The following is a 27,711-nucleotide window of genomic DNA, read 5'->3' as shown; positions in this document are numbered from 1 at the left end:
ATATTGCTGACGGTAATCTTTTACAATTTGTAGTATCATCTGTTTTTCTTCCTCACTACGCGCTAAAATTTGGTTACTTAACAGCTCTTTCTGCTTTATCGTTAACCACTGGTAAAGCTTTAACGATATCTAAACCTATTTTATAAGATGGTTCATCTGGCCAAACTATAGGATCTTTTTCTAAAACTTCTGCCGATATGCCGAATCTACTAAAAAACTTCCGACTTTCGTCTGTTATAAAATATGAAATATCCTTCTCCATATGGTCGGTTACATTACTTGGTAGGAGGACAAACTTTTTATAATAATCACCGCCGCCACTATTAGTGGTATTTAACGCCTCCACCATTCGTTTCTTTGTTTCTATGGAAATGTCATTATCGAAGAACGATAACGCAGCATTTTCTGGTGTCAAATTCCACAAGTGTCTCAAAAATTTTTCTAACGCTACATGACTAATGTCTTTATCTATTTTCTTATATTTATATAAGGATTTAATAAAAGTAAAGTCCTGCTGCGGAGCCTTCGTCGGGAGAAGAGCTTCTACCCATGCTTTTAAATATAAATTTTAGGGGTGCGCGGGTTCCCGCATATACGGGTTCGGGTCGAGCCGGAGAAAGTCGAGCGAGCTCGAGCGAGTACTCGAGACATCTGAATGTTCGAGTAGCTTGATCGCATCGAGTAGCTTGATCGCATCGGGTAGCTTGATCGCATCGGGTAGCTTGATCGCATCGGGTAGCTTGATCGCATCGGGTAGCTTGATCGCGTCGGATGCTTGATCGTCACGGATAGCCGGAGACATTCGGATTACATTATTACATAGATTAGCCAAACTCGGACGCGATCTTTTTATACTCGTGATTAAACATACGATTCGTAATTCGCACTAATGAGGTCCTAAATTATGTACTCGGTTTTATAAGACGAAATATACAATATATATATATATATATACATATATATACATATATATATATATATATATATATTTCGGTTGTGGATTTCGGTTTCGGCTATGGTTCTGATGATTTCGATGATTTTTTATAATGTTATACAAATCAACATTTTGAACAAATAATTACAAAAATTTGTATTATTATGTATTATTAAACTATTATCTATTATTATTCTTTATTTGAACAATTTTTTAAATAAGTAATCTTTTGTAATATTTACAATTTTATTTATATACTCATTATTTAAATACGTATTTATTATTTAAACAATTATTTAAATAAATGTTTATGCTGCAAAATATAATGTATACAAATCCGTTTGTATACTTATTATTTATATAGCTATTTATTATTATTTATTTAAACAATTTTTAAATAAATAAATTTTTATAATGTATAGAAACTTGTTTATTTTACATTATTTGAATTATTGTTTCAATAAGAATTTATTGTCAAAACGATTATTTAAATAAATAAATATCTGTAATATATATATATTTATATAGGGGGAGTTCCCCTAGCCCCGGACAGCACCTAGTATCGGACATTAGCTGTATCTCAATAATCTGAAATGCAACAAAGTCGATTTAACCGTCAAAACAAAGGAAAGGCTAAAACAAACGACGTGCGGAAATTGCACGTTTCTGTCGCGTGAACAAAGCTATTAAAATCATTCGACTGTTAGCGTTCTTGTAAAAATATTATAAAAGATTACTTATTTAAAAATATTATAAAAGATTACTTATTTAAAAATATTATAAAAGATTACTTATTTAAAAATATTATAAAAGATTACTTATTTAAAAAATTGTTCAAATAAAGAATAATAATAGATAATACTTTAATAATACATAATAATACAAATTTTTGTAATTATTTGTTCAAAATGTTGATTTGTATAACATTATAAAAAATCATCGAAATCATCAGAATCATAGCCGAAACCGAAATCAAATTTAATCACGAGTATAAAAAGATCGCGTCCGAGTTTGGCTAATCTATGTAATAATGTAATCCGAATGTCTCCGGCTATCCGTGACGATCAAGCATCCGACGCGATCAAGCTACCCGATGCGATCAAGCTACCCGATGCGATCAAGCTACCCGATGCGATCAAGCTACCCGATGCGATCAAGCTACCCGATGCGATCAAGCTACCCGATGCGATCAAGCTACTCGATGCGATCAAGCTACTCGAACATTCAGATGTCTCGAGTACTCGCTCGAGCTCGCTCGACTTTCTCCGGCTCGACCCGAACCCGTATATGCGGGAACCCGCGCACCCCTAGTTTACATAGTTCACTCTTCTACTAACAAGGGAACATATTCAGATGCGAAATTCGGATTTTGATAAAACTTTGGGAGTTTATAGTTCTTTGAAAAATATTTGACACGTATTTTTTTTTATCGGCAACCATCCACTTTGAAGGGGTGAAAACAGCCCTCAAAGATGGGGGTCAAAAGCATACTTTTTGAGATATCTCGGAAACCAGAGGTCGAAAAAATTTGAATTTTTTTTAAATTGTGTGTTTTTCAATGGGCAATGTAGTCGCGCAAGAAAATTTTAACAAAAGTTTTTTGTTTAAACAATATATTAAAAATTTGATTTCTTTTTGTAGTTTCTCTTATTTATTGTTAGTTAATTTTAATGTAAACTTGGGTGCGTGATCTTTGATCCAAAATAGGGGATACATGTTTCAGGATTTTCTTTTTTTTTGCCATTTAACAATAATTATGCATAATGGAATATAGTCTTGCACCTGGCGTGTGGGGGAATTCTGGCTTGTTTTATCGAAATATAAGCATTTAGTATAAATGTATATAGTATTTTAAACAATACCACTGGATTACATGTCGTTTATTGTTTTATCAGCAGCTAAAGAAGGTGGCGCAGGTACCAGCGTGACGCGGTGCTAATTACCGCGGCGGAGTAAGGGTACCGACTTGTATGTATAGCCAATTCGTCTGCGAATTTCTGCGGTCGTTGGGCTTTCGGTCAAAATATACCTGGAGCCTTTTCAAATACACTGTGGATCCTTCAAATAATTTACTTTTACTGATTGTTTATTTTTAGATTCGTTTTTACAAACATGAAGGTCAATCTGATGAACATTATAAACATTTTGATGGAAACATATCACAGCAATAATAACAAGGAAACAACCAACAACCGGAGAAATTTGCAGGAGAATTGGCTATGCATACCAGTCGGTACCCTTACTCCGCCGCGGTAATTAGCACCGCGTCACGCTGGTACCTGCGCCACCTTCTTTAGCTGCTGATAAAACAATAAACGACATGTAATCCAGTGGTATTGTTTAAAATACTATATACGTTTATACTAAATGCTTATATTTCGATAAAACAAGCCAGAATTCCCCCACACGCCAGGTGCAAGACTATATTCCATTATGCATAATTATTGTTAAATGGCAAAAAAAAAGAAAATCCTGAAACATGTATCCCCTATTTTGGATCAAAGATCACGCACCCAAGTTTAACTAACAATAAATAAGAGAAACTACAAAAAGAAATCAAATTTTTAATATATTGTTTAAACAAAAAACTTTTGTTAAAATTTTCTTGCGCGACTACATTGCCCATTGAAAAACACACAATTTAAAAAAAATTCAAATTTTTTCGACCTCTGGTTTCCGAGATATCTCAAAAAGTATGCTTTTGACCCCCATCTTTGAGGGCTGTTTTCACCCCTTCAAAGTGGATGGTTGCCGATAAAAAAAAATACGTGTCAAATATTTTTCAAAGAACTATAAACTCCCAAAGTTTTATCAAAATCCGAATTTCGCATCTGAATATGTTCCCTTGTAAGTAATGGTGTGGCGTAGCGGCAGCGAGCTGAACTGCTATGCCATGGGCTCGGGTTCGAGTCCCGTCGTAGTAACTTTTTTTATAGTTTTTTTTTAGCTTTTCACATTAGAGACAGAGAGCGAGAGAGCGGGAGAGAGAGCGGGAGAGAGAGAGAGAGCGAGAGAGAGAGCGGGAGAGAGAGAGCGAGAGAGAGAGCGGGAGAGAGAGAGCGAGAGAGAGAGAGAGAGAATTATGAATTCTGGAATAAACTTACGAAAACTCTCTCCCGCTCTCTCTCTCTCTCTCTCTCTCTCTCTCTCTCTCCCGCTCTCTCTCTCAAAAACTATTTTATATAATAGAAAAATGTATAAATATAATAGAAAGATATTAATTTATGGTGTTAATTACAGATAGGATTATAATATATATATATATATTGTCACGTCGTTTCTCGTTTCTGACTGAACCGAGAGCGACACCGGGTATTTACAAGCGCTATCGCCGGGCCACGTTCGGCCGCACGGGACGTGGTCCACCCGGGACAAAATTTGTACGCTGGCTCGTCGTCTCTCGAGATCTCTTACGTAAAGTTCGGGCGCCAGGCATAGAAGATGCCACGCTAAAGTCGCTAGTAAACACGATGAGAGACGACCCTACGAGCCTGCGACAATCGATATTACGCGGAGATGTGATACTAATGGTCTCAGGATTCTACGCGGGTCGAACACGAGGCATTCCCCGCGGCGGGAAGGTTTCTCACGCAATAACGACTCAGAGATTCGGCTAACACAACTTTATTCGTTCGACGATGATTACAGAACGGCTGCCGACAACGACCGGCAGCGTTTAGAGGTTAGCCGGCGCGTGACAGGTGGTCGGCGACGGCGATCCGTCGCACGCGCGTTTTGACCGTCTACGGTCTTTCTCTTTGCGCTATGAATCCGGCAGCAACGTGAATTTAACGTTGGCGTACGCGACCTTCGCGTTCTACGCCCAGATTCGGATGGAATACGCGTTATATTCAGCTTCTCGTCGGCGGAACACGTCGCGGAAATACGACGAGAGCACGTGGCGGCGTCGCACCGTGGGACGACTCGAGGTTCGATTTACACGACAATGACGCGCGGATCCCCGAAAACCGAATAGTGCCCGATGGTTCCAATTTCTCCTGGGCCGCGCGTAGCGAGGTCAAGTCTACACGCGGGCCCTCGCCATCCGACCTCTAGCACGGGCACCCGCAAAATATAGTACCCGCGCGTCCGTTACACACCGGATTCCCGCCCCTCGCGGATTACTTCGAATCCGTCTCGAGTATCGGCAGCTACGAATTCCCGTCGGTGCTTTTACAACGCGATCGCGGACACGACACACTACCGAGCCAACGCGAGAAAGATCACTTTATCGCAATGAGAACTGGCGGAAGCTTACCCAGGGCAACGATGGTTCGTCAGCGTTCTCGTCCCTCGAACCGGCAGCTCACTTCGCAATGATACAAAGTACTTTACAAGATTACGCAATAATACAGATCTCTAGTGCGCGACTATCGATGATTCGAGCCAACGAAGAAGTGATCCTTCGCTGCGTGTCTCGGGAACGCGGCAGAGAAGCGTCCCCCCCTTGCCGCTCTGATCCCCCCGCACGCAGTTCGACCTATCGCGGATAGATTTTCGGACAGGGCCTAGCCCTGCGTGACGGTCCCTGGCGCTCGGCGATTCGGTGGTTCTCCGGCAGCGTCGCGTAGGTATTGGCTGCTTCCCGCAGAGGTGATCGACAGGAGCCAATCCGGCAGCGATCCGGTTTCTCTCCGGATGAGGCGACGGCAAGACAGCTGAGATTCCTTGCTTGGCATCGTCCGTCCTTGTCGGCGCCTCCAGGTTGATTTTCCTGTGCCCCGTCGATTCCTCTTTCCTCGCGGTGTTGTAATTGTCGCCGGCGCCGGTATCTGTGCTTTCCTCGGCGGGAGAGGTGCTTCGGGTCCCCCCCTGGGGCCCGACTACGGTCCTGCAGATACGCGTCGCGCAATTGGCGCGACGCTCAAAAATATTAGAACTCGCCCATGGGTCTCGTTCGCACCCAGGGCGAGCGCTCGCCACGGCGCCTCTCGCGTATTAGGCTACCAGAGGGTGACCCGGTCTTCCGATAAACGGCATCGGGTGACGTTGGCAAAACTGCCACGTCACAATATATATATATATATATATATATATATATATATATATATATATATATACGATTATTAATATGTGCTGTAGAATGTTAATGTCAATACTGATTTGAACATTTTATAATAAGAATAGGAAAATAAGAAAGTTTTACGTCATGACAATTTTTCAGCAGTATTCTGAATTTTGTGCCTACGCCGTTGAGTACCCTCACTGAGTACCCTAGGGTACGTCTGATTCCCTCTCTTCGTCACGCGACTCGAGTAGTGGGGGTGACTGAGTCGGCCAATAGAACGCTCTAGTCGAAACTGCGTGTGAGCCTAGGCGCCCCCCCCCTCCAAGCCAACCAATCGGGCGCGCATTCTTGCCTACGTCACCGCATTCCTACCAGGGATATTCTTGTCAGCTCACAGCAATACGTACATCTAAACCGTCGCCCTGTTCAAACAGCGAGAAGTATACATTCGGCGACAACATATCCGTCCGTACCTCGTACGATTGAGACAAAGAACTTCACGGTTCACCGAATCCCTATGGTCCGCGCTGCTATTATAAATAAGGCGGAATCGCGCGAACCGCTCTCTTCCAGTTCAGTCCTCCTCTAGTTCGGATTTCTCACAGTTCAGTTCTCTTCTAGTTCGGATCTCTTCCAGTTTCGGAATTCTTACTATCCAGTCTCTCTTGCGCTTTCGGTTCAGTTCAGTTCAGTCTTTTCTCGCGTCTTCGGACTTCTTCTATTTCAGATCGTTCACGATACTCAGGTCGTATTGCTCCTTACCATTTCTGCTATTTCATTATATTTACATATTATTTTGTTCTAAACTGTTATTCGAGCTTGCTCGTAGACTATATTATCATAAATTTATAATTATTATTCTGTGCTATTTTGTTTATACGAGTTTACTCGTAAACCATTACTATTATTCTGTGCTATTTTGTTTTGTACGAGCTCGCTCGCACTATCATTATAAATTTATAATTATTATTCTGTGCCATTTTCTTTATACGAGTTTACTCGTAAACCATTACTATTATTCTGTGCTATTTTGTTTTGTACGAGCTCGCTCGCACTATCATTATAAATTTATGATTATTATTCTGTGCTATTTTGTTTTGTACGAGTTGCTCGTAAATTATTGCTGTGTATCTATTCTGGTTCATTATACTTTGTCTGTCTAAATCTATTATTCGCAGCTTTATTCAGCAACATCCTGCTCCTCGATATCTTCCATGCCCCGCCGCGCCGGTAGAAGCTACCAAATCGGTAAATTGGTGCGACAGCTCCGCTCCGAAGGCGAGGGCACCGCCTATAACCCATATTTGGGAATGGCCAAGCGACCCAGGGTTATCCGTGACACCCCTTTCTCTCGTAAGATTACGATAGTGGACAATCGGAGCACCGGAACATCCCCGCGACGCGAAGAAGTGAACGCGGAACGCGTCGAAACCCCTCCGCGACGCGAAGAAACGGCCATCGCGAACGGTCCGATTCCGTGCCTCCTCCCCCGTGGAGATTGATACCGCTTCGGATCGTTCCGAGTCTCCCTCCGTTGGAAAAAATCTGCATAGAAGATCCGCGCTACGAGCGTTACGTCGTCCGTAGAATCCTCACCCTAATGTGGTATTACTAAAGTGTCGTTCCCAGTGACCGTTTGTAGTGATCGCGAAAGTGTGTGTGCGTGTGGTGTTTCATCGGGTTGTTCGAATTCGATCTATTCCTCATATTCCTCAGACTCCCTATATTTGTTCCTCTAACCCTAAATTGGTGTTTCAATCGTGTACGTCTGAGCCCAGAGGGTGCTCGGTACCGAGAGAACACTAATTCCCTTCGATCAAACTTCCAGTTACGAAGCAAGCAAACCCACGCGTTCGGACGAGTTGCACACACCCACATAGTGACACTTCGACCACTGGGAACCGTCACTACCACCGCGTCGTGTGTTATTTCTACGCGGTTTCAACAACAGACACCGGTATCGGGTCCCTGATCAGACGTGGACGTTACGTGCCACGTGGATCTAAGATCGTCTTAATAAATTACTCGGTTACGTCCTCGCCCGGCCCGCTTCATTCTGTCGGACCATTTCCGACCCGGGACGTAACATTTAATAATGAGGTATTGTCATCAACACTATCTTCGATTTTTTCATATTGTTAGCTACAGTTATTATTAAGTGGGTATTCTAGTCTACACCACTAAAAAAATTGATTTTTTATTTTTTGCATTTTCTAAAAGTAAACAGGACTTTTTGAACACGAGGAAGGATCATTGTATGGACCTGGGTTAGCAGACTTGTCGTAAGTATGCCATTCTCATATAACGGGTATGAGAAACTTTAAACACGCGTTTTTCTCGAAACAAAGTTTTTTACATGTCTGACATGATATATCAAACTCTAGTGACTAGAGTCTAGTCGACCGATTGACTTCAAATTTGACGTACACCTTCAGTGGATGTGCCGATATCGTCGCTGAATCAGAGTTATAGAAAAAAATGTCTTATTTTTTTTAGCTCGCTAAACATGAAACAAGCCAAGAAAATCGATATTCAATATTCAAAGTGCTACCATTATGTAAATCTCAAGAAAAATGCCACGATATGTTGGTGAAAGTTCCATAAAAATATGTTTACACTTCTCGGCGTTCAGAAAAACTCAAAGAATAGTATCCCTGGCGTATAAATGACCCTCGGCAGACCCGTGTTGGGGACTTATATCGATAAATAAAATACGTACCCCCCGTTTCAGGTAGAGACGAGTCGAGCGGACCGCTATTATGAGCCGTTGTCTATACCGCTGGCCTCGAGTTGGTATTTTTACCAGCAGACTATATACGACTAAATGACCCTATTTATACCTCGAGAACAATATTAGTAACCACTCTTGGCCATCGATACCTTTTTAATGAAGAGGTAAAAACCCCGAAACCCTCATCGCACAGTGGGCCCAAATGCCAATCTTGCTGATAAAAAATCATAGTGATCAAACGCAGCTTCCTATTGCAACTTGTATGGAGTCGTTGTAACCGGGAGACTTCAATCTTTAAATTTATGGTAATTTGGACCACAAAAAAATGTTTTTAAACTTTTTTTAGTCATTTACATTAATGTAATTTTAGAGAGAAGGAGCATTTCCGCGGAAATTAAAGTTACTAGCGTTTTTAGTCACAAAATGAACTGAAACGAACACTAAAATAAAAACCTCATATATATTTACAAACATACTCACTTGATTAGTTTTGTACACACATCCATGCACTGAATACACTCCTACACTATAGGAGAGATACTGACGATCTCTGGACAGGGAAATATAGCCATTTTTCCCAAAAATTCGTGTTTGTTACGGGAAAAACTTTACGACCTAGGTCTATACTTCCCAACCATGATTGAGACTGCCCGGCCGCAGCCGAGGCCCCGCGGTCGCGCCGATCGCGGTCCTTATTTTATGATAGACAGGTAATCACCAGTTACTTGACTTGCACAGAAAACCGAAAGTCTAGGATTCTAAAAACATTTATAATAACCAGAATCCTGTTCAGAGTTTTCATCGATTACTGAGTGTTCGTCTATCGCCGCATGGACACACAGTTATCAATGCTTGTCATATTTACTCGTGCAATTTTTACTCTAATCCTGTCAATTTTCAGAATATTAAATAAAATCTTTCACAAAACATTCTTTATATCAGATACAATTAAGTAAGTACTATAAGGTATCAGTCTTTTAAATCTTATACAGCTATCCTATTCGTTTATGTGCTGTCACAAGAAAACATAAAATTCCGTTTTACACTAGAAGTATTAATTTTATGACCTACATTGATTAAACATTTTTTACTCCTCTCAGTCAGTACTATGAAGCACAAAAATCTTAAACCCTCTTTATGAGTGATCGCAAACTGTTCACAAACTTTAAAGTTACATTAAACAATTTCTGGCAAATTCTGGCAGCTGATTTTTACAAGAATTAAAGAACAGAGTCTACATTACGAAATCAAATAGGAAATTCGACGAATACGCGTAAATTTGGTTACTTACATTCGAAAAACTGAAATGCATGAAGTAAAAAGTTGTCTACCTTTGAACACGGGTATTTGGAAAATTCATTAACTTTTGCAAATTCTGTAATTACAGAATGAAAGTACGTACTTTCTTCTACAAAACCTACAAATATTAACGTTTACCAGTAGCAAAAGCACTGACCGTTCTGGGGGACTCTTAAAGGCCGCAGCGACTATAGACTTTTGCGTAAATATTACCCTATATAAAAAGTCTTCAGAGCAAAACAGAATATAATTTAAAGATCTACAAGGATTTAAGAATGGAAACAAATAAAAAAGTAAGTAATAGTATGTGATTGAAAATACGACTTTTTATCAGCTAGATTGGCGTTTGGGCCCATTGTGCATCGGTTTGAATAGAATGAAATCGTCCTTTACCAGCGCACTGTGTCAAGAATGGTTCTTTATTACTTTACTGTCGGTGCCACCAAGAATGACTCGGACATCTTTCTATGCCTCAATAGGAATGATGTGTTATACATATACTTTGCAGACCTCCACGGTCAGTTGAGAGCTGCAGCAATTCATCTTGGGGTTTTCCCATCAACTCGCACACCGTGTGCAGTGACTCTTTGACCTTTCGTCTATCTCCATGGTGGACATATTGGTATGGATTTACGAAAAATGGATTTTTTTTAAGATGTTAGAAAAGTCACTTTAATAGATAATGTATAAGAAATTTTTTTAAAATTACTATTGCTTGGAATTTCGAAGATAAATGTACAGGTTACGATTTTTAACTTTTTTATCTGTGCCTATAATGAAAATTTAAGATATGCCTTCTAAACAGAATTGGGCAAAATATGTAATTAGATACAAATTTCGGATCACGAATAATAGATACAAAATTTTTAATTAGTTACTCTCGAAGATATACATACAAAAGTAACTTGTATCCGACGTTTAATTAGATACTTTTGTATCCGAAGCAGAAGGATCCGAAGCTACGGATACATTTGTAACTAGTTTCTGTATCTAATTCAAAGATCCTTTCGGATCCTTCAAGATCCTTTTGACCAGGTCGAGGCTTGAATGAACACGTTCCGAGGCCCTTGGCCTAGGCGCCCGAGGCCCCGATGATAGGCAAAAATATTTAATTGGATACTTTTTCCAAGATATCTTCACGAGTAAAAGCAGTAAGTACTGGCCGAATTCTATCGAGTTTAGACTTTTCTTAATCGGAAGAACGCCACTAACTGTCTCGTGGCACTTTTGTGAGGGCATCACGGAAAAATATACAAGTTCAGGATTCACTTGTCAGGGGTTTCATGCCGAGTTTACCATTTTTTAAGGACGGCGTTTGCGTTCGCCATCGGGCCCGCTGTTGCAGGGTATTGACGTAGGTGTCCCTCCACCTGCCCCCGCGTAGGGAGGCGGTGGATGGAGGGGCCGGGGGAGTGAGCTGACCCCGGTCCCCGGGGGGGAGTTAATCTCCCGCCGAGTTGGCCCGGCACCCCGAGACGTTAGTGGAGGGGTGCCGGCCACCCCCCGGACGCTAGTTCCAGGGGAGGGCGCGTGGGGGGTGGGGTGCGGAGGGCCGGGGCGTCCGGATGCGCCTTCCTGCCTTGGCCGGGCGAGGACCCTCGGGTCCACCGCTCGAGCAGGGCAGAAAGGCTCCGGGAGCTGTGGGTGGACCGAGCTGGGGCTCGGGAAGCCCAATCCGAAGGCTCCAGGCATAGGGACACCGGGCGGGTCCCTCCGCCCGAGGTCCGGTTAGAGTAGGCATGGGGGAGCTAACCCCTCCCCTCGGGATGCATGTGAGCTGGGAAGTGTCCTGTTGAATACTCGCGTGATCCAGGCACTTCCCATGTAGCTTAGGGCGGGCGTGTGGTTTTAGTGGGTACTCTGGGGGAGGGGATCGGCGAGCCTGGTTGGCTCGGCGACCCCCTCCTCGAGGGAGCCCCACATAACCCCGGCTCCCCCCCAGGGGGGTCGGGGTATGCGTAACGCATTTCCACACGATTAAAAAAAAAAATAAAAAAAAAAGGTGTCCCTCCACCGCTTCCAGAATCGTTCGCCGAGGACGCGAATCAACTGCCAACGCGACAGTCGATTCTCGTTTACATCGAGTAATGTCGGTTCGGGTACGGCGGTGGGGGGGTGTCCTATTAGAAAATGGCCGGGCGTGAGCGCGTCGAAGTCGTCGATCGCATCGGACAGTGGTGCGATCGTCCGTAAATTGAGGCACGCCTTGACACGACACAGAAGCGTCGCGAACTCCTCGAACGTGAGCTTGTGCTCGCCGATTACTCTGCGGAGATGAAATTTTACGGAGCGTACTCCGGCCTCCCAGAGTCCGCCGAAATGAGGAGCGTTGGGTGGAATGAACTTCCAGCTGACGCCGTCACCTGCCGTTTCTCGCGTCGGGGTCGCGAATCGCGGCGCGATACGAGCGCGCGAGCTCACTGTCCGCACCGACGAATGTCGTGCCGTTATCCGAATACACGGTGGACGGCATACCGCGACGGGATACGAATCGCGCAAAAGCACGAAAAAATGCCTCCGTGGTAAGGTCCGCGGCAAGCTCGAGGTGGATTGCTCGTGTCGCGAGGAAAACGAAGACGGCTATATATGCCTTTCGCGTTGCAATAACTCGTCCGGCTGAGGCGCGGATGCTCAATGGTCCCGCGTAATCGACTCCGGTGTGGTCAAACGTCTTGATCGACCGCGGGGTGGGCAGCTGGCCCATGAGCTGCGTCGGTACTTCCGCTCGCTCGTACACGCAGCGCACGCACCGGTGGATCATAGCGCGAACGAGGCTTCTAGCTCGTAACACCCAATATTCCCTACGCAGCGTGCATAGCGTCAACTGGGTTCCACCGTGTAAGGTGCGCTGGTGGGCATTTTCTACCATTAACCTGACGATCGGATGATCGCCAAGCGCACTCGGGTGGCGGCGCGAGAAGGGTAGCACCGCGTTTTCTAGTCGCCCCCCTCCCCCCCCAACGCGGATTATGTTGTCGGGCCCCAAAAATGGGTTCAATGCGCTTAACGAACTCGACGCTCGCACTGCTTCGCTGCGCGATAAGGACGACCACTCTTCGCGGAATAGATCGGCCTGTACTTGTCGGAGCCAATGCTCGCGAGCTAGCGAGACCTCGTCAGCTCCCAGCGCGTTTCCAGGAACGTTGGTAATTGGGGGGAGCCGGCGACAACGGCGGATGAAGCGTAGGAGGATCGCAGTTATCCGAAGGAGTTTTCGCCAGGACGAGAATCGCGATTGGAACTCCCAAGATTGTGTTCGCGTAGTTGCTAGGGTGACGCGGCCCTTTTCTTCGAGAGGGGAATCGACCGGTGGGGGTGGCGTTCCCTGCGGCCAAATGTCCGGTGACCCCGTGAGCCACCGTGGTCCGTTCCACCACAGCGCGAAGATGAGCAGCTGATGCCCGGATAAGCCTCTCGATGCGCAATCCGCGGGATTGTCCGCTGTTGGTACGTGCCGCCACTCTTGCGCCAGGTTCGCCACGAACGTCTGCCATTGTGATGGATGGTCGCGGAGCCATGCGAGCACGACGGTGGAATCGGTCCAACAGTACGTCGCATGCACGGTCGATCCGATCGCGTTCCTAATCAGCTCGATTAACCGTGCGAGTAGAACTGCGGCGCACAGTTCGCGTCGCGGAATGGTGAGCGGTTTTAACGGCGCTACCCGTGATTTTCCGGCGAGTAGCGTGACGATCGAACTCCCGTCGGCGTGAGTTACGCGAGGGTACGTTACTGCGGCGTACGCGTGATTTGATGCATCCGCGAACCCGTGCAACTCCACGCGGCGAGCTGTCGAGTCGACGCCGGTCCGCCGCGGCAGCGAGATTTCGCGAAGGTTTGCAATGCCCCGATACGTTTCGAGCCACCGTTCGCGAAGCGGTGCAGGGAGCTCTTCGTCCCAGCCGACATTGGCGCGCCACAGCTCTTGCAGCAAGACTTTTGCTGCAACAATGACCGGCGCGACCCACCCGAGTGGATCGTAGAGACGTGCGATGTCGGACAGGATCGCGCGTTTCGTCGTCGGAATCGCGGAGGGCGGCGTGACATGGAAATTGAACGAGTCGCCTCGTTGCTTCCACGCGATGCCCAAGATCTTTACTCGCTCGTTCTCCGCGAGTTCCCGCGTACACGACAGTCCGTGATCTTCCTCTTCGATATCGTCGAAGAGCTCGGGGGAGTTACCTGCCCACTACGAAGGCGGAATCAGCCCCCTTGTAAGAGTGCAACTACCTCTCTGCGCGTTCCCTTTAAAGCCCCGATGCTCACCTCGCCGAAAAGTACATCGTCTACATACATTTTATGACGAAGGACCGGCGCGGCTAACGGAAATTGTGCTCCGTCCCGATCTGTTAATTCTCGCAGAACACGAAGTGCGAGATACGGCGCGCAACTCATGCCGTAGGTGACGGTGAGCAACTGGAATTCGATCGGCTCCCCGACTGACTGAGGCGCCCACTGAATCCGCTGGAAGTCGACGTCGCGCTGATCGAGATAGATACATTTTCGCTATATCGGCGGTATAAACGTAGCGATGCTGCCGCCACCGAAGCAGAACCGTCGGTAGGTCCGCTTGCAGCTTCGGTTCCGGCAGCAGGCATTCATTTAACGATCTTCCATTACCGGTCCTGCAGGACGCGTCGAAAACGACGCGCAGGCGTGTCGTCTGACTGTCAGCCCGAAACACCGGATGATGGGGAATGTACGTCGGTGCCGTTCGCGGTGGAATTTGCAGGGCTCGGCGCATGTGGCCCAGCTCTTCGTACTCCCGCATGAAGGTGGAGTATTCGCGACTCATTTCGGCGTTTCCGAGGAGCTTTTTCGCGAGCGAGCGGAATCGATTCGCGGCTATGACTCGCGACTCCCCGACGTCGGGTATTGCATCCTGCTTAAATGGCAGGTGTACGACGAAGCGACCCTCTGGTGTTCGCGAGTACGTTCGTGCAAAGTGGTCCTCGCAGAGGGCCTCCAGAGGAAACATTACGGGCACCGACGGTATCTCCTCGATTTCCCAGAATCGCCGGAGGTCCTCGTCGAGCTGCGGCTTCGGTGTTGCCTCTATGGTCGTGACGCACCCTACTGTCCTATGAGTGACCCCGTCGTCACCTCGCGACCCGATCGCCCCCGAGAGCACCCATCCGAAGATTGTGTTTTCCGCTTTTAGCCTTCGGTCTTGGCTGAATTTGACGCCTCTCCGGAACAAACAATTGAAGACATCGGCGCCGATAAGAACGTCGATCCGGCGTGACGACATCGGATCGGAGTCCGCTAATACAAGTCCCTTAAATTGCGTTAACGCGGCGTTCTCGACCCGTTGTTTTGCCAGTCCGACTAATTTCGGTACGATGTATCCGCGCGAGACTATCTTCGGCTGTTCGGCGTGCTCGGGCGCGAACGAGACAATCGCTGCGTGCTGTCCAGTTCCGAGTCTGGTGCCGCCCGCCGACGAAATTATCATGTTACTGTTCTCTCGACGGAGGTGCAGCAAACTCCCGAGCTGTTCAGTTATCAGCGTCACCTGTGAACCTTCGTCTATGAGGGCCCTTACTGTCGCGGTTCGTCCATCTTCGCCGTAAACGCGAATCCCGGCTGTTTTGAGCAATACGGCACCGCTACACGAAACGTTGCGCGTTGCGCGATTGCTTTGCATAGCATCTTGGTCGGAAGGCGACTTGTGCATCGTCGGCCTGGAACCTCCCGCTGGTTCAGCATGTAGCAGCGTGTGGTGCTGCGCGCGACATTTTTTACATCGGTAGCGGCTCCCGCACTCGGTGATCGAATGATTTGATCCGAGACAGTTGAAACACACGTTTGATTTGACGGCTATATCGCGACGTTGCGCTACTGACCGACCTACAAATTTCGGGCAATCTCGGAGTGGATGTCCCAGTAGACAGAGTGGACACGCGGATTCGACCCTTTGACCTCTCGGAGTCGCGTCCGCTGGTCCCGCGTGCACGGTCGAATTGATCGTGACGGAGGAGCAGGCGCGATTGGCTCCTTTTGCAGCGGAATCGCTCGTTGTTCTTTTCGCGATCGCGCTATTGTATTCGAGCGTTATCGCTTGATACTCGAGAAATGCGTCGAGTTTCGCGTATGTGGGGAACTCTTTCGACGTTCCGAGCTCATCGTTCCACTCGCATCGGGTGTCAGGGTCGAGATGTTCAAGAACGAAAGACAGCAGAAACCCGTCCTAAAATTCGGTTTTTCCCGTGAGGGTCGTGAGCGTCCTCACGGTCTGTCGCACCAATGCCCTAATATCACGCAATGGTTTCCCCGCGGCGGTCGTTAAGTACGGCATTTCTAAGATTTTTTGAAAGAGCATGGTGACCTGCCGTCGTTCGCTCTCGTAGAGGTCTACTAAAGTCTCCCACGCGATCGCGTACCCCCTATTCGTCAACTTTATACCGCGAATGGCCTCGAGGGCTTCACCATTGACGCAGCCGAGCAAGTGATGCAGTTTCGTTACCTCACTCAGGTCGCTGCGTTGCGCCACTATGGACCGGAACATGTCTCGGAAGCTGGGCCACTCGCTATAGTCTCCGTTGAATGACGGGACGCACACCGTTGGAAGCTTCTCCCCTTTTTTGGCTGTCCCTTGTGGCTCCTCTGCTGGGCTGGCTCCCGTGGTTGAAAGGTTGTCCATGACCTCCCGGAAGAAATCGCAGGCCTCGAAGTAGTCGTCCTCCGCTTTTTCGAACTCCTTATTCGCGAAGTAGTCGATCTCGGTGCGGTCATCATCCTCCGAGGTCGTTTCTACTTCAGCGTTCAGGGCTTTACAGCGAGCCCACACGTCCTTCAGGTCCTCCAATCGGCCGCGTGCTGTTGCAAGGGAGAACTTGGCTTTCCCCTTTTTTTTGTAATTATCGACCATCGGGAGATGGTGTTGATGGATGTCTCGAGCTCGTTCAAGAGTGTCTCCGCCGCCATCTTTGCTGATCGTCCACGTGTCAGAAACGTCCCATGTATGTTTGTCTCCGACTCAATTCGGTTTTGTACACTCTTATTTTCCAATCCATAGTTAAATTCCGACTTTCAAACTAAATATAATTTCTAAAAGTCCTAATAAGTAAATAGTACCTTGTACATACATTTTCTAGTTTGTTGGAAGTAGAGCTTAAATATTGTTCGATCTTTTTTGTTTAAATAAAAAATAAAATTAGTTATTCCGTACAACGTGTCTACTTCTGCAATCCTGTCTTTTATTTGACCTTATTAAATAATTATATTTTGCAGTTATTTTAATACAGGATATTTCCTTCATTTCGTGAAAGAAATGAATCTTAGTTACATATTTTATATAAAACAATATAAACTGTTTATTGTCCGGACTGAGTGTGGAGACGGGTTCTTGTCCGGACTGAGTGTGGGCATAGACGAGATATAGGAATAGACCTGACACCTTATAGGACTTGGTGTCCATAGGAATCTGAAGTACCGACACCTTAAAATGCCAGTGATTTTAGCGTCCTCTACGCTTTAAGAACGGTGAATTCGAAAACTAGAACCAATACGAATCGGGTTCGACTGGTAAAACTTCTACAGCCAGTGCCGGATTAATCCAGCGCGGGGCCCGTAGCAAATGTAACCAGGAGGCCCTATGGTTTGCACGATAATATAATAAAACCCAATGAATGGCCTTTTTTGTAGCAAAAATATCTGCGAACAATATGTCTACAGCGTTGTCAAGTCTAAAGTACGCAACGTTGTCCGATTATGAGTTTTCAATACATCCGAAAATCATCGGATGCGTGCAATCGCGAAGAGGCTCTCTTCTGCCCGTTCGCCGTAAAGAGAGCGAATATACTAATAAGAACGACAGGCATTGAAAGATGTAAGAATCCTTAGATTTATTGCAGTTAGAGGCCGAAAATCTGCAATTTTTACAACCCCTGAACGTTTGTAGCTCATTGCAACGTCGACCGATCTTGACGAAATTTTCAAAATATGTTTAAGTCACGCAGCTCTACAGAACGTGTTTTTTAAATTTTCAATATAGGCCCACATAAAAAAGTTGAAAATGCAACATTTATTTTTTTTCAACAATTCCGATCCATTGCAATTTCTGAAAAAATTTCTTTTCACAACCTATAATAAACCAATTGCAGTAGCTTTCACAAAAAATTTCAAATCGTATAGTACAATATTGAAACAGTTATCGTCTCTTTTAGAGTGTCTTTAAATTTTTGTTCACAAAATTTTGTATATCGAAATGTAATAAGAAAACTTTAAAAACAAACACATTAGGAAGGCGTAAAAAATAAAATTTTTCAATTTAAGAATCTGTTGCGGCAAAATCAGACACTCCAGATACATCTATTTAATTTCAATCACCCGGTATATTTTCGAACGTTCTTGACAGGGTTACGACTACTGTTTACACGTTTCCATTTCGCACTTTGTATACACACACTCTAATAACACTCTGTTTCAGCCATACACATACACACTTAGATCTTTGTTTTCGGGCGTGCTCTGTCGAGTCGTCAGTCTTGCGACACGAGTCTATCGATCCGCATCCAAAATAAATCGCAATCATCGTATATCTCAAGCATAAACGAGCACGTGTTCTTATTCTCTATTTCCTCGTGTTCTCTCCTCTCACTCCACAGTAATTTTTGAGTTCTCACACAACATTTCTGGTCCTTCGAGCCGGATTACTGTGGAAAACGTGCGAGAACCGTGCTCGAAATCGCTTAGCAAACTGTGCGTGTTTAGTGAACAGAGTTATCTGTGTCTCGCTCTTACTCTAACTCTCTCCGCGTGCTCGCGTGTGTCCGAAAGTGAACGCCGTGTGGTGTGAAAACTGAACTCGCTCGCTCCAAGAGACGTATTTCATTACGAGAGACTATCAACCATGTCGGTTTCGGTGCGCAACGCTGTTGAAAAACAAAACGAACTCCACGGTTTGATCAGTCGTGCTGCGCCTAACCTCAAAAAATTAGAAATCAAGAAGCGCACTCCTGAAAGTGTCCAGACTCGCATCGAACTCCTGGACGCCAATTGGAAGAAGTTTCAGGAAAATCATGACTTGCTCACATCTCTAAAGCCTGATGACCGGGCAGAGCTCTCGTATTTCAAAGGGAATTTCTATGAGGTTTGTGAAGAAGCGTATATCGACTCCAAGTCTGAAATGCTCTCATATCGGAACGAGCGCATCAAAAAGGTAGGACAGCCATCTTCGATCGAATCGAATGCCTCGTGCGCGAATCACGCGCCTAGCCCTCGACAACTCCCGCGCATATACTTACCGCGTTTCTCCGGAATATATCGCGAATGGCGACCCTTCCGTGTTCTCTTCATTTCAATGATTATCAAGAACAAAGAGATATCTGATGTAGAGAAATTGCAGTATCTCAAGATAAATTTATCCGGTGAAGCATTGCAGCTCGTTGTGAACATTGACGTCACCGATGACAATTTCGAGCCTGTGTGGAATGTTCTAGTCGACCGATACGAAAACAAGCGAGTGCTCATCAACTCGCATCTCTCTTCGTTGTTCTCCCTCCAACACGTGACTCAACAATCGGCAAACCAAATTAAATCACTTCTTGGAGGAGTAAAAGAAACTCTCGGTGCACTCCGATCCCTCGGGTGTCCTACTGATTCGTGGGATTGTCTCATCGTGTATATGGTGACTAACAAACTCGATCCGGAAACCCTAATGGACTGGGAACAACAAATCGCCGCGGAGACTACACCCGCGACATTCGCGGAGCTCGAAAAGTATCTTCTAAGTCGTATACGTGCTCTCGAAGCTGTAGCACGAGCTACGGGGACTCAAAAATCGCGCTCGGCTTCTTCCGGGAAATCTCAATCCAGTGCAAAATCGCATCAAGCTGTCGCGAATTCAACAAGCGACGGCGCTTCAGAGAGAGAAATCAAATCATCTACGTCATCGTGTACGCTTTGCAGTGGTGCTCATTATCTTTCGGCGTGTCCAGATTACCACCGCAAAACTATTGAGCAACGGCAAGATTTTCTTAAACAGAAGAATCTCTGCTTTAACTGCCTCGGTCCGCATCAATTTCGCAACTGTCGGTCAACCAAACGGTGCCGAATCTGTGGGAATTCTCATCACACGTCAATCCATCGATCGAACAATTCGTCGGAAAACAAAGCTCCAGCCGTTTCGAACCTGCAGGAGCCTAACTCAGCGGCATTCGTTACAGCCGTTGAAAAAACTTCCGCGTCCGTGCCTCCGCGTCGTGAAAATACTCAAGCGGGAACGGCCGCTTCGACGAATATCGCTCTCTCTGTCTCGGTACACTACAAACCTGTCCTACTCGCGACCGCTCTTGTCAAAGTCACTTCATGCTACGGTGAATCGTACGAAGCTCGAGCCCTTCTCGATCAAGGATCAGAGGTCTCGTTCATAACGGAATATCTAGCCCAATGTCTCAAATTACCGCGACAATGAATTTCTCTTCCGATTAACGGTATTGGTGCTCAACGTTCGACAGTCTCTCGGGGACTCATCAATGTGACTATCGCTTCGCGTATGAGTCCCGTGTTTTCGCTCTCAGTGAACGCTTACGTTCTTTCAAAGTTGACATCGTATATACCACCAAGCAGAGTTATCAGAAATCCATGGCCACACCTCGAAAGTCTTGAAATAGCAGATCCAGAGTTCTCCTCAGCGGCGAGAATTGACTTGATTCTCGGCACGGAAGTTTATAGCGCAATCCTCGAGGAAGGAATCCGCAAAGGCGGTCCCGGCAGCCCCATCGCTCAAAAACCACTCTAGGATGGATTCTCTCTGGTTCCGTCTCATCTGAGTCGCACTCAGATCTCGGTGAGCATCCAGCACAAGGGTTACAATGTTCCGTTGACCTCGAACTCCATGGTTTGGTCCAACGATTCTGGGAACAAGAAGAAGCTACTCCCGCGCCGCGCTCTCCGAAGCGGAATATCAGTGCGAACAATTCTTCAAGGAAACGCACTCTCGCGACTCGAACGGACGCTATATCGTACGCATACCTTTGAAGTATAAGCCAGAAGATCTCGGAAACTCGTATACTCCCGCATTACGCGCCCTCATACGTCAGGAGAATCGTTTCGCTCTGGACTCATCTATCAAAGCAGCATACTCAAAGTTTATGAATGAGTATGAAGCTCTCAATCACATGGCTCTCGTTCCGATTGAAACCTCACTGCCTCGAAATGCCTTTTATCTTCCTCATCATTCAGTTATTGGAGAGTCCAGCTCAACCACGAAAGTCCGTGTTGTTTTCAACGGCTCAAATCGAACCAACTACGGAATATCAGTGAAAAATGTACCGACAAATTCGAGTGCATGCCGATGATTGGGATCTGCAAAGAATCGTATGGAGAGCTCATACTGAAAAGACTCCGCTCTCGTATCATCTTCACACCGTGACGTATGGGTTAGCAAGTGCTCCATATCTCGCGATCCGTACGCTTCACCAACTCGCTACTGACGAAGGGAATCGCTTTCCGCTAGCTACTGAAATCATCCAACGTGAAATCTATGTCGACGACGTGCTCTCAGGAGCGGACACCATTTTGAAAGCTTGTAACGAATATAACGAAGGCGCAAGACTCTTCTCTCTCCGGCCCGCGAATACCGCGAGATGGCCGCCGCGATCACACGCGGTTTCTCGCAAGTACCGCGGCGCCGACCAGGGAGGCTGCAGCCGCGACCGCGAGAGGGCCACCGCGAGAGGGCCACCGCGAGCACGCGCGGGTTCTAGCGAGAACCGCGGCGACGGCCGCGAGATGGCCACCACGGACTCGCGCTTTCTCGCGGGAGAAACTGTACCCACGGGGATATAAATACGCGCCGCGGACCCAGAGAGGATCAGTCGGGTTCTCCGATCAAGTGAACGATCGCTACTAGTGGCTACTCCACGAACTCCTTCTGACACAGCGACCGAGAATCAGGCTTCCTGTCCGCTTACCGCCGACTCCGCTCCCACGCTCCGCGTAATTCCTTGTGGCTGACGCCTTTGGAATCCGTCCGACCTGGCGAGAAGTATTCATGGCCGACGCCTCTATACTCTCGCACTCCGATCCTCGTGGCTGACGCCCTTGGATATCCTCCGACCGAGTGAAACGTGTTCGTGGCCGACGCCCTCACACGCTCACACTTTTAGTCCCCGTGGCCGACGCCCAGGGACCTCCACACCGCTAGTACCCCTCTTGTGGCTGACGCCTTCGCAGGGTGTACTCTCCTCGTGGCTGACGCCCTTGGAGCGCGTATCCCGCTACCTCGACGCTTGTGGCTGACGCCTTTGCCTAGAGGTAGATCCCCCCCGTCTCTCTCTACCTCCCGACCACCGTCACCGGTATCGCCGATCGCTCCGCCCCGCGGAGTCGCATCTAGAATAGGGTCACCGCGTTTAGCATAGGGTCACCGCGACCACCGTCCGCGTTTCCGCCGCGTTAACTGTACGATAGCCCAGCGTGGGCCAGCTTGTTCACTAGAAGTAAGTTGCGAGTGCCGGACCTTCGGGTCATCCGAATTCCGCCGCGTTAACTGTACGATAGCCCAGCGTGGGCACCTTTGTTCATTAGAGATAAGGACGACGATAATAAACAGTGTTTATTTGACCACACCTGTTGTCTCTCATTCGTGGCCGAAGAACTCTCGACGACCGACTGAGCCGGCAGTATCTCCCGACCTATATCCGTTACAAGCTCAAGAAAAGATTCGACAAGTCGACGAATGTCTCAAATCCGGATGTTTCATTTTGAAAAAATGGACCGCCAGCGACGAAAAATTACTCAAACACATTCCTCTCGAGAATCGGCAGCATACTTCGCCAGTGTCACTCGAGACCGAGCAATTCTTTAATGTGCTCGGAATTCTGTGGCATCCAAAGTCAGACTCGTTTGCATTTACATCGTGTAATACTCCAGCACAGTCTCGAACAACCAAACGCACCGTCCTATCACGTGTACCTCAGTTGTTCGATCCTCTCGGATGGATTGCACCCGTGGTTGTTCGCGGAAAAATCTTTATCCAGAAACTCTGGTCAGCGAAGCTCAGTTGGGATGAGCCAATACCTCAAGAACTTATGTCACAGTGGAACAGATTCGAAGAGGACCTCAAAGACATTTCCTCAATTTCAGTGGCTCGGTGGCTCGGGTACAGCGCTTCCTCATCCGTAGTCGAGTTGCACGGGTTTTCTGACGCTTCTCAATCGGCGCTCGGTGCAGTCATTTACCTTCGCGTGATTACAGATCTGAATGACGCTCGCGTGACGCTTGTCACCGCTAAGACCCGAGTTGCTCCTCTCAACAAAGTTACGGTTCCTCGACTCGAACTCTCAGCCGCACTCCTCTTGGTTCGTCATATGTCGATAATTCGAAAAACGCTCGATCTCGAAAAGGTTCCAATTTATCTGTGGATGGATTCCACAGTCGCGCTCGCGTACATTCGTGGTGACGCCCGTCGGTGGGCGGATTTCGTTCAAAGCCGTGTAACCGAAATTCAAGAACTCTCGAACTGTCAATGGCGTCACATCTCAGGGACGGACAATCCTGCCGACTGTGCCTCGCGTGGACTGTCTCCTACCGAGCTGAGAGAGCACGCACTTTGGTGGAATGGTCCCGCGTGGCTCTCAAAGCACTCAACTCATTGGCCGCGCTCCACCCCGTCGCTAGATCCAGACATTGCCCTTGAATTTCGCAAAGTTCCCGTCACAATCGCGAATAAGGACGAACATCCAGTAGTCTGGAATCTCGTGGACAGGTTCGCGAGTCTAAGGACTCTTTTACGCATCACAGCATGGTGTTTTCGCGCCCTCGAAAAGTTTCGACGCAATAAGGGCGCCGCAGATCAATCCTCGTCGCTGACTCCCGAAGAACTTAATCACGCACGTCTTTTCTGGGTAAAGCTCACTCAGACAGCGTTCTTTAAAGTTGAAATTAATCAATTACGGCGAGGCAAGCACATCTCACGATCAAGCTCACTGCTTCGTCTCATTCCCTTCCTCGACGGATCGAATTTGTTACGCGTTGGAGGACGGCTCCAACACTCTCTTCTCGATCATGACGAGAAACATCCTCTCATTTTACCACGAGAATCGGCGCTCACAACCCTCATCATCGACGAGGCTCATCGCCGTACATTTCACGGGGGAGCCCAACTCACACTCATAACCCTGCGAAGACGATATTGGATCGTCGGCGGTCGTGTTCCAGTTCCCTCATTCATCCATCGCTGTGTGCAATGTACACGACAACGAGCCACTCTTGGAGAACAGTTAATGGGGCAGCTACCCCAGTCTCGTGCAACCCCGTCTCGCCCATTCCTTCACGCAGGAGTTGATTACGTTGGCCCTCTAATTCTTCGGACGTTTCGCGGTCGAGGCGCGAAGACGTACAAAGGCTATATCGTCCTCTTCGTTTGTCTCTCGTCTTCAGCTGTTCACTTGGAAATAGCTACCGACTATTCCACCAACGAGTCATCGCCGCTTATAAACGTTTTATAAGTCGACGAGGCATCTGTGCAACGCTCAGCAGTGACTGTGGCACCAATTTCATCGGTGCTGACAAGGAACTGCGAAACCTTTTTCAAGCTTCTTCCAAAGAAGCAGCCGCTCTCGCCAACATTCTAGCGAATGATGGAACTCGCTGGAAATTTAATCCACCATCATCACCACACTTCGGAGGGAAATGGGAAGCGGCTGTCAAATCCGTAAAGTTTCACCTCAAAAGAGTCATCGGAGACACTGACCTCACCTACGAGGAATTTTCAACATTGCTCTCGCAGATCAAGGCCATTCTCAACTCGCGCCCTCTTTGCCCGCTCTCGGATGACCCAACGGATCCATCAGCTCTTACCCCGGGTCATTTTCTCATTGGTACGGCATTAACGACCACTCCTGAGCCTGCAATCATCGATCTGCCAAACTCTCGACTTTCACGATGGCAACTTTTGCGTCAGATGCTGGAACGATTTTGGATACGCTGGAGTGCCGAATACCTTCAACATCTCCAGACGATTTCCCAGTGGCAACGCAGATCTGACGCGTTCAAAATCGGATCTCTCGAGCTCGTCGCAGACGAACGATATCCACCGTCAAAATGGGCTCTAGGACGAATTATTGACGTCCACCCTGGTCAGGACAATCTAGTTCGGGTTGCTACCGTTGTAACGGATATAGGTCGGGAGATAATGCCGGCTCAGTCGGTCGTCGAGAGTTCCTCGGCCACGAATGAGATACAATAGGTGTGGTCAAATAAACAGTGTTTATTATCGTCTTCCTTAACTCTAATGAACAAAGGTGCCCACGCTGGGCTGTCGTACAGTTAACGCGGCGGAATTCGGATGACCCGGAGGTCCGGCGCTCGCAACTTACTTCTAGTGAACAAGCTGGCCCACGCTGGGCTATCGTACAGTTAACGCGGCGGAATTCGGAAGACCCGGAGGTCCGGCGCTCGCAACTTACTTCTAGTGAACAAGCTGGCCCAAGCTGGGCTATCGTACAGTTAACGCGGCGGAAACGCGGACGGTGGTCGCGGTGACCCTATGCTAGTCTCGGTGGGTGGTCCGGTGACCCTATTCTAGATGCGTCTCCGCGGAGCGGAGAGATCGGCGATGCCGGTGACGGTGATCGGAAGGTAGGGAGAGAAAGGCGGATCTACCTCTAGTCAAAGGCGTCAGCCACAAGCATCGAGGTAGCGGGATAGGCACTCCAAGGGCGTCAGCCACGAGGAGAGTACACCCTGCGAAGGCGTCAGCCACAAGAGGGGTACTAGCGGTGAGGAGGTCCCTGGGCGTCGGCCACGGGGATTGGAAGTGTGAGCGTGTAAGGGCGTCGGCCACGAACACGTTTCACTCGGTCGGAGGATATCCAAGGGCGTCGGCCACGAGGATCGGAGTGCGAGAGTATAGGGGCGTCGGCCACGGATACTTCTCGCCAGGTCGGACGGATTCCAAAGGCGTCAGCCACAAGGAATTTCGCGGAGCGTAGGAGCGGAGTCGGCGGTAAGCGGACAGGAAGCCTGATTCTCGGTCGCTGTGTCAGAAGGCGTTCGTGGAGTAGCCACTACTAGCGATCGTTCACTTGATCGGAGAACCCGACTGATCCTCTCTGGGTCCGCGGCGCGTATTTATATCCCCGCGGGTACAATTTCTCCCACGAGAAAGCGCGAGTCCGCGGTGGCCATCTCGCGGCCGTCGCCGCGGTTCTCGCTAGAACCCGCGCGTGCTCGCAGTGGCCCTCTCGCGGTCGCGGCAGCAGCCTCCCCGGCTGGCGCTGCGGTACTTGCGAGAAACCGTGTGTGATCGCGGCGGCCATCTCGCGGTATTCGCGGGCCGGAGAGAGAAGAGTCTCGCGCCTCCGTTATATTCGTTACACCGTGAAAACCCAACATTCGGTTTATAAACGACCGATTGTGAAACTTGTCATGCTGCCCATCTCAACCAACGACGACGACTCAACAAAATCAACGCTGTCAACCAAGGACAAGTCGGCGCTAAATCATTGCCATTCTTTACAAGATTGGCAAGGTGGGCGGAATGTTGCGGCAAAATCAGACACTCCAGATACATCTATTTAATTTCAATCACCCGGTATATTTTCGAACGTTCTCGACAGGGCTACGACTACTGTTTACACGTTTCCATTTCGCACTTTGTATACACACACTCTAATAACACTCTGTTTCAGCCATACACATACACACTTAGATCTTTGTTTTCGGGCGTGCCCTGTCGAGTCGTCAGTCTTGCGACACGAGTCTATCGATCAGCATCCAAAATAAACACAATAATCGTATATCTCAAGCATAAACGAGCACGTGTTCTTATTCTCTATTTCCTCGTGTTCTCTCCTCTCACTCCACAGTAATTTTAGAGTTCTCACACAACAGAATCATATTAAATACACGCAATGCGAATGGAGTATAAAATTTTTTATTCGTGTTAATAAATGCTCAAAAATTGTGTTTTATCGGTAACATTGGGTGTTGACACTGAATGGTAACGAGGTGTTAGCACAGACGAGATATAGGAAATGGGGTGCTAGCAACCCAATACCGACGGACACCAAAATGCATTGGGTGTCAGGTCTATTCCTATATCTCGTCGGTGGTGTGGAGACGGGTTCTTATCCGGACTGAGTGTGGAGACGGGTTCTTGTCCGGACTAAAAGAGATGATGGCAGCCAAAAGTGGCACGGCCAAAACCCGGGCGTGAGCACTCTCATATACTCTCTGGTTTCAGTTCCAGTTCACGTCCAAATATCCTACGTCCATTCAGTACTTTCCAAGAATGTCTCTAGGACCAGAGAGTATATGAGAGTGCTCACGCCCGGGTTTTGGCCGTGCCCATTATAGTGCTGCCCCCTAGTCTAGTACTTAGCCTGGATCAGCTCCTACCACAGACGAGATATAGGAATATACCTGACCACCGACGAGATACTATTAAAGACTGCCAGCCCCTGTGTTATTCAGGGGGACGGGTAACCGGGCGCGACGGGCGCGGGGATAACGTGAAAGTTACAGTGATCTGATATACCACATTGCTAAAAGTTCTAAATAGTGCCAAAATAGTGCCAAAACATCGTCTGCAATGTGGCGGAGAATGTAACATTTAATAATAATCGATATGGTATCGTGATAATTCGCATTCTCGCCGATGCATCGCGACGAGAATCTCCTCAGTGGTCTTCTTTACCGACAAAATGCCGTCGATGGCCTTCTGTTTCTCTGGATAGAGCCAGAATATATCCTAGAGGGCGTAAGAAATACCTACATATTCGGGGGACA

At 47.5% G+C, this 27,711-nt stretch overlaps 3 protein-coding genes across 3 annotated transcripts; 2 read left to right on the top strand and 1 right to left on the bottom strand.

Annotated features, from left to right (window-relative positions):
• Positions 1–4,610: 4,610 nt before the first annotated feature.
• Positions 4,611–16,843, bottom strand: LOC143218544 (uncharacterized). Its single transcript, XM_076443773.1, has 6 exons — positions 16,205–16,843; positions 14,528–16,162; positions 14,239–14,454; positions 12,336–14,161; positions 12,052–12,238; positions 4,611–4,697 (listed from the first exon to the last, which is right to left on the bottom strand). The coding sequence occupies exons 1-6, from the start codon at positions 16,841–16,843 to the stop codon at positions 4,611–4,613; spliced, it is 4,590 nt and encodes a 1,529-aa protein (XP_076299888.1).
• A 1,983-nt stretch (positions 16,844–18,826) lies between these two features.
• Positions 18,827–20,716, top strand: LOC143218543 (uncharacterized). The gene is made up of 3 exons (XM_076443772.1): positions 18,827–19,135; positions 19,289–20,291; positions 20,433–20,716. The coding sequence occupies exons 1-3, from the start codon at positions 18,827–18,829 to the stop codon at positions 20,714–20,716; spliced, it is 1,596 nt and encodes a 531-aa protein (XP_076299887.1).
• Positions 20,717–21,072: 356 nt separating this feature from the next.
• Positions 21,073–25,168, top strand: LOC143218542 (uncharacterized). The gene is made up of 6 exons (XM_076443771.1): positions 21,073–21,188; positions 21,291–21,505; positions 21,860–21,915; positions 22,086–22,233; positions 22,507–23,875; positions 24,457–25,168. Exons 1-6 carry the CDS (start codon positions 21,073–21,075, stop codon positions 25,166–25,168), a joined length of 2,616 nt encoding a protein of 871 aa, XP_076299886.1.
• The last annotated feature ends 2,543 nt before the right edge of the window (positions 25,169–27,711 follow it).

This window comes from Lasioglossum baleicum, chromosome 19, assembly GCF_051020765.1.
Source record: "Lasioglossum baleicum chromosome 19, iyLasBale1, whole genome shotgun sequence".
In the NCBI taxonomy this organism is placed as follows: domain Eukaryota; kingdom Metazoa; phylum Arthropoda; class Insecta; order Hymenoptera; family Halictidae; genus Lasioglossum; species Lasioglossum baleicum.
The sequence above is the reverse complement of the archived record's forward strand: the minus strand, read 5'-3'. Positions and strand labels throughout refer to the sequence as shown.

Coding starts and splice junctions, on each gene's coding strand:
- LOC143218543 (XM_076443772.1), top strand. CDS start 18,827: ATGTCGGTTTCGGTGCGCAACGCTGTTGAAAAACAAAACGAACTCCAC. Junction 19,136..19,288: donor GGAACGAGCGCATCAAAAAG/GTAGGACAGCCA, acceptor ATGATTATCAAG/AACAAAGAGATATCTGATGT. Junction 20,292..20,432: donor CAAAGTCACTTCATGCTACG/GTGAATCGTACG, acceptor AACGTTCGACAG/TCTCTCGGGGACTCATCAAT.
- LOC143218544 (XM_076443773.1), bottom strand. CDS start 16,843: ATGGTCGATAATTACAAAAAAAAGGGGAAAGCCAAGTTCTCCCTTGCA. Junction 14,162..14,238: donor ACGATGTACTTTTCGGCGAG/GTGAGCATCGGG, acceptor CCGCCTTCGTAG/TGGGCAGGTAACTCCCCCGA. Junction 4,698..12,051: donor CCGAACCGACATTACTCGAT/GTAAACGAGAAT, acceptor CCGGATTCATAG/CGCAAAGAGAAAGACCGTAG.
- LOC143218542 (XM_076443771.1), top strand. CDS start 21,073: ATGAGTATGAAGCTCTCAATCACATGGCTCTCGTTCCGATTGAAACCT. Junction 22,234..22,506: donor GCTGACGCCTTTGCCTAGAG/GTAGATCCCCCC, acceptor TTTGTTCATTAG/AGATAAGGACGACGATAATA. Junction 23,876..24,456: donor GTTGAAATTAATCAATTACG/GCGAGGCAAGCA, acceptor TGCAACGCTCAG/CAGTGACTGTGGCACCAATT.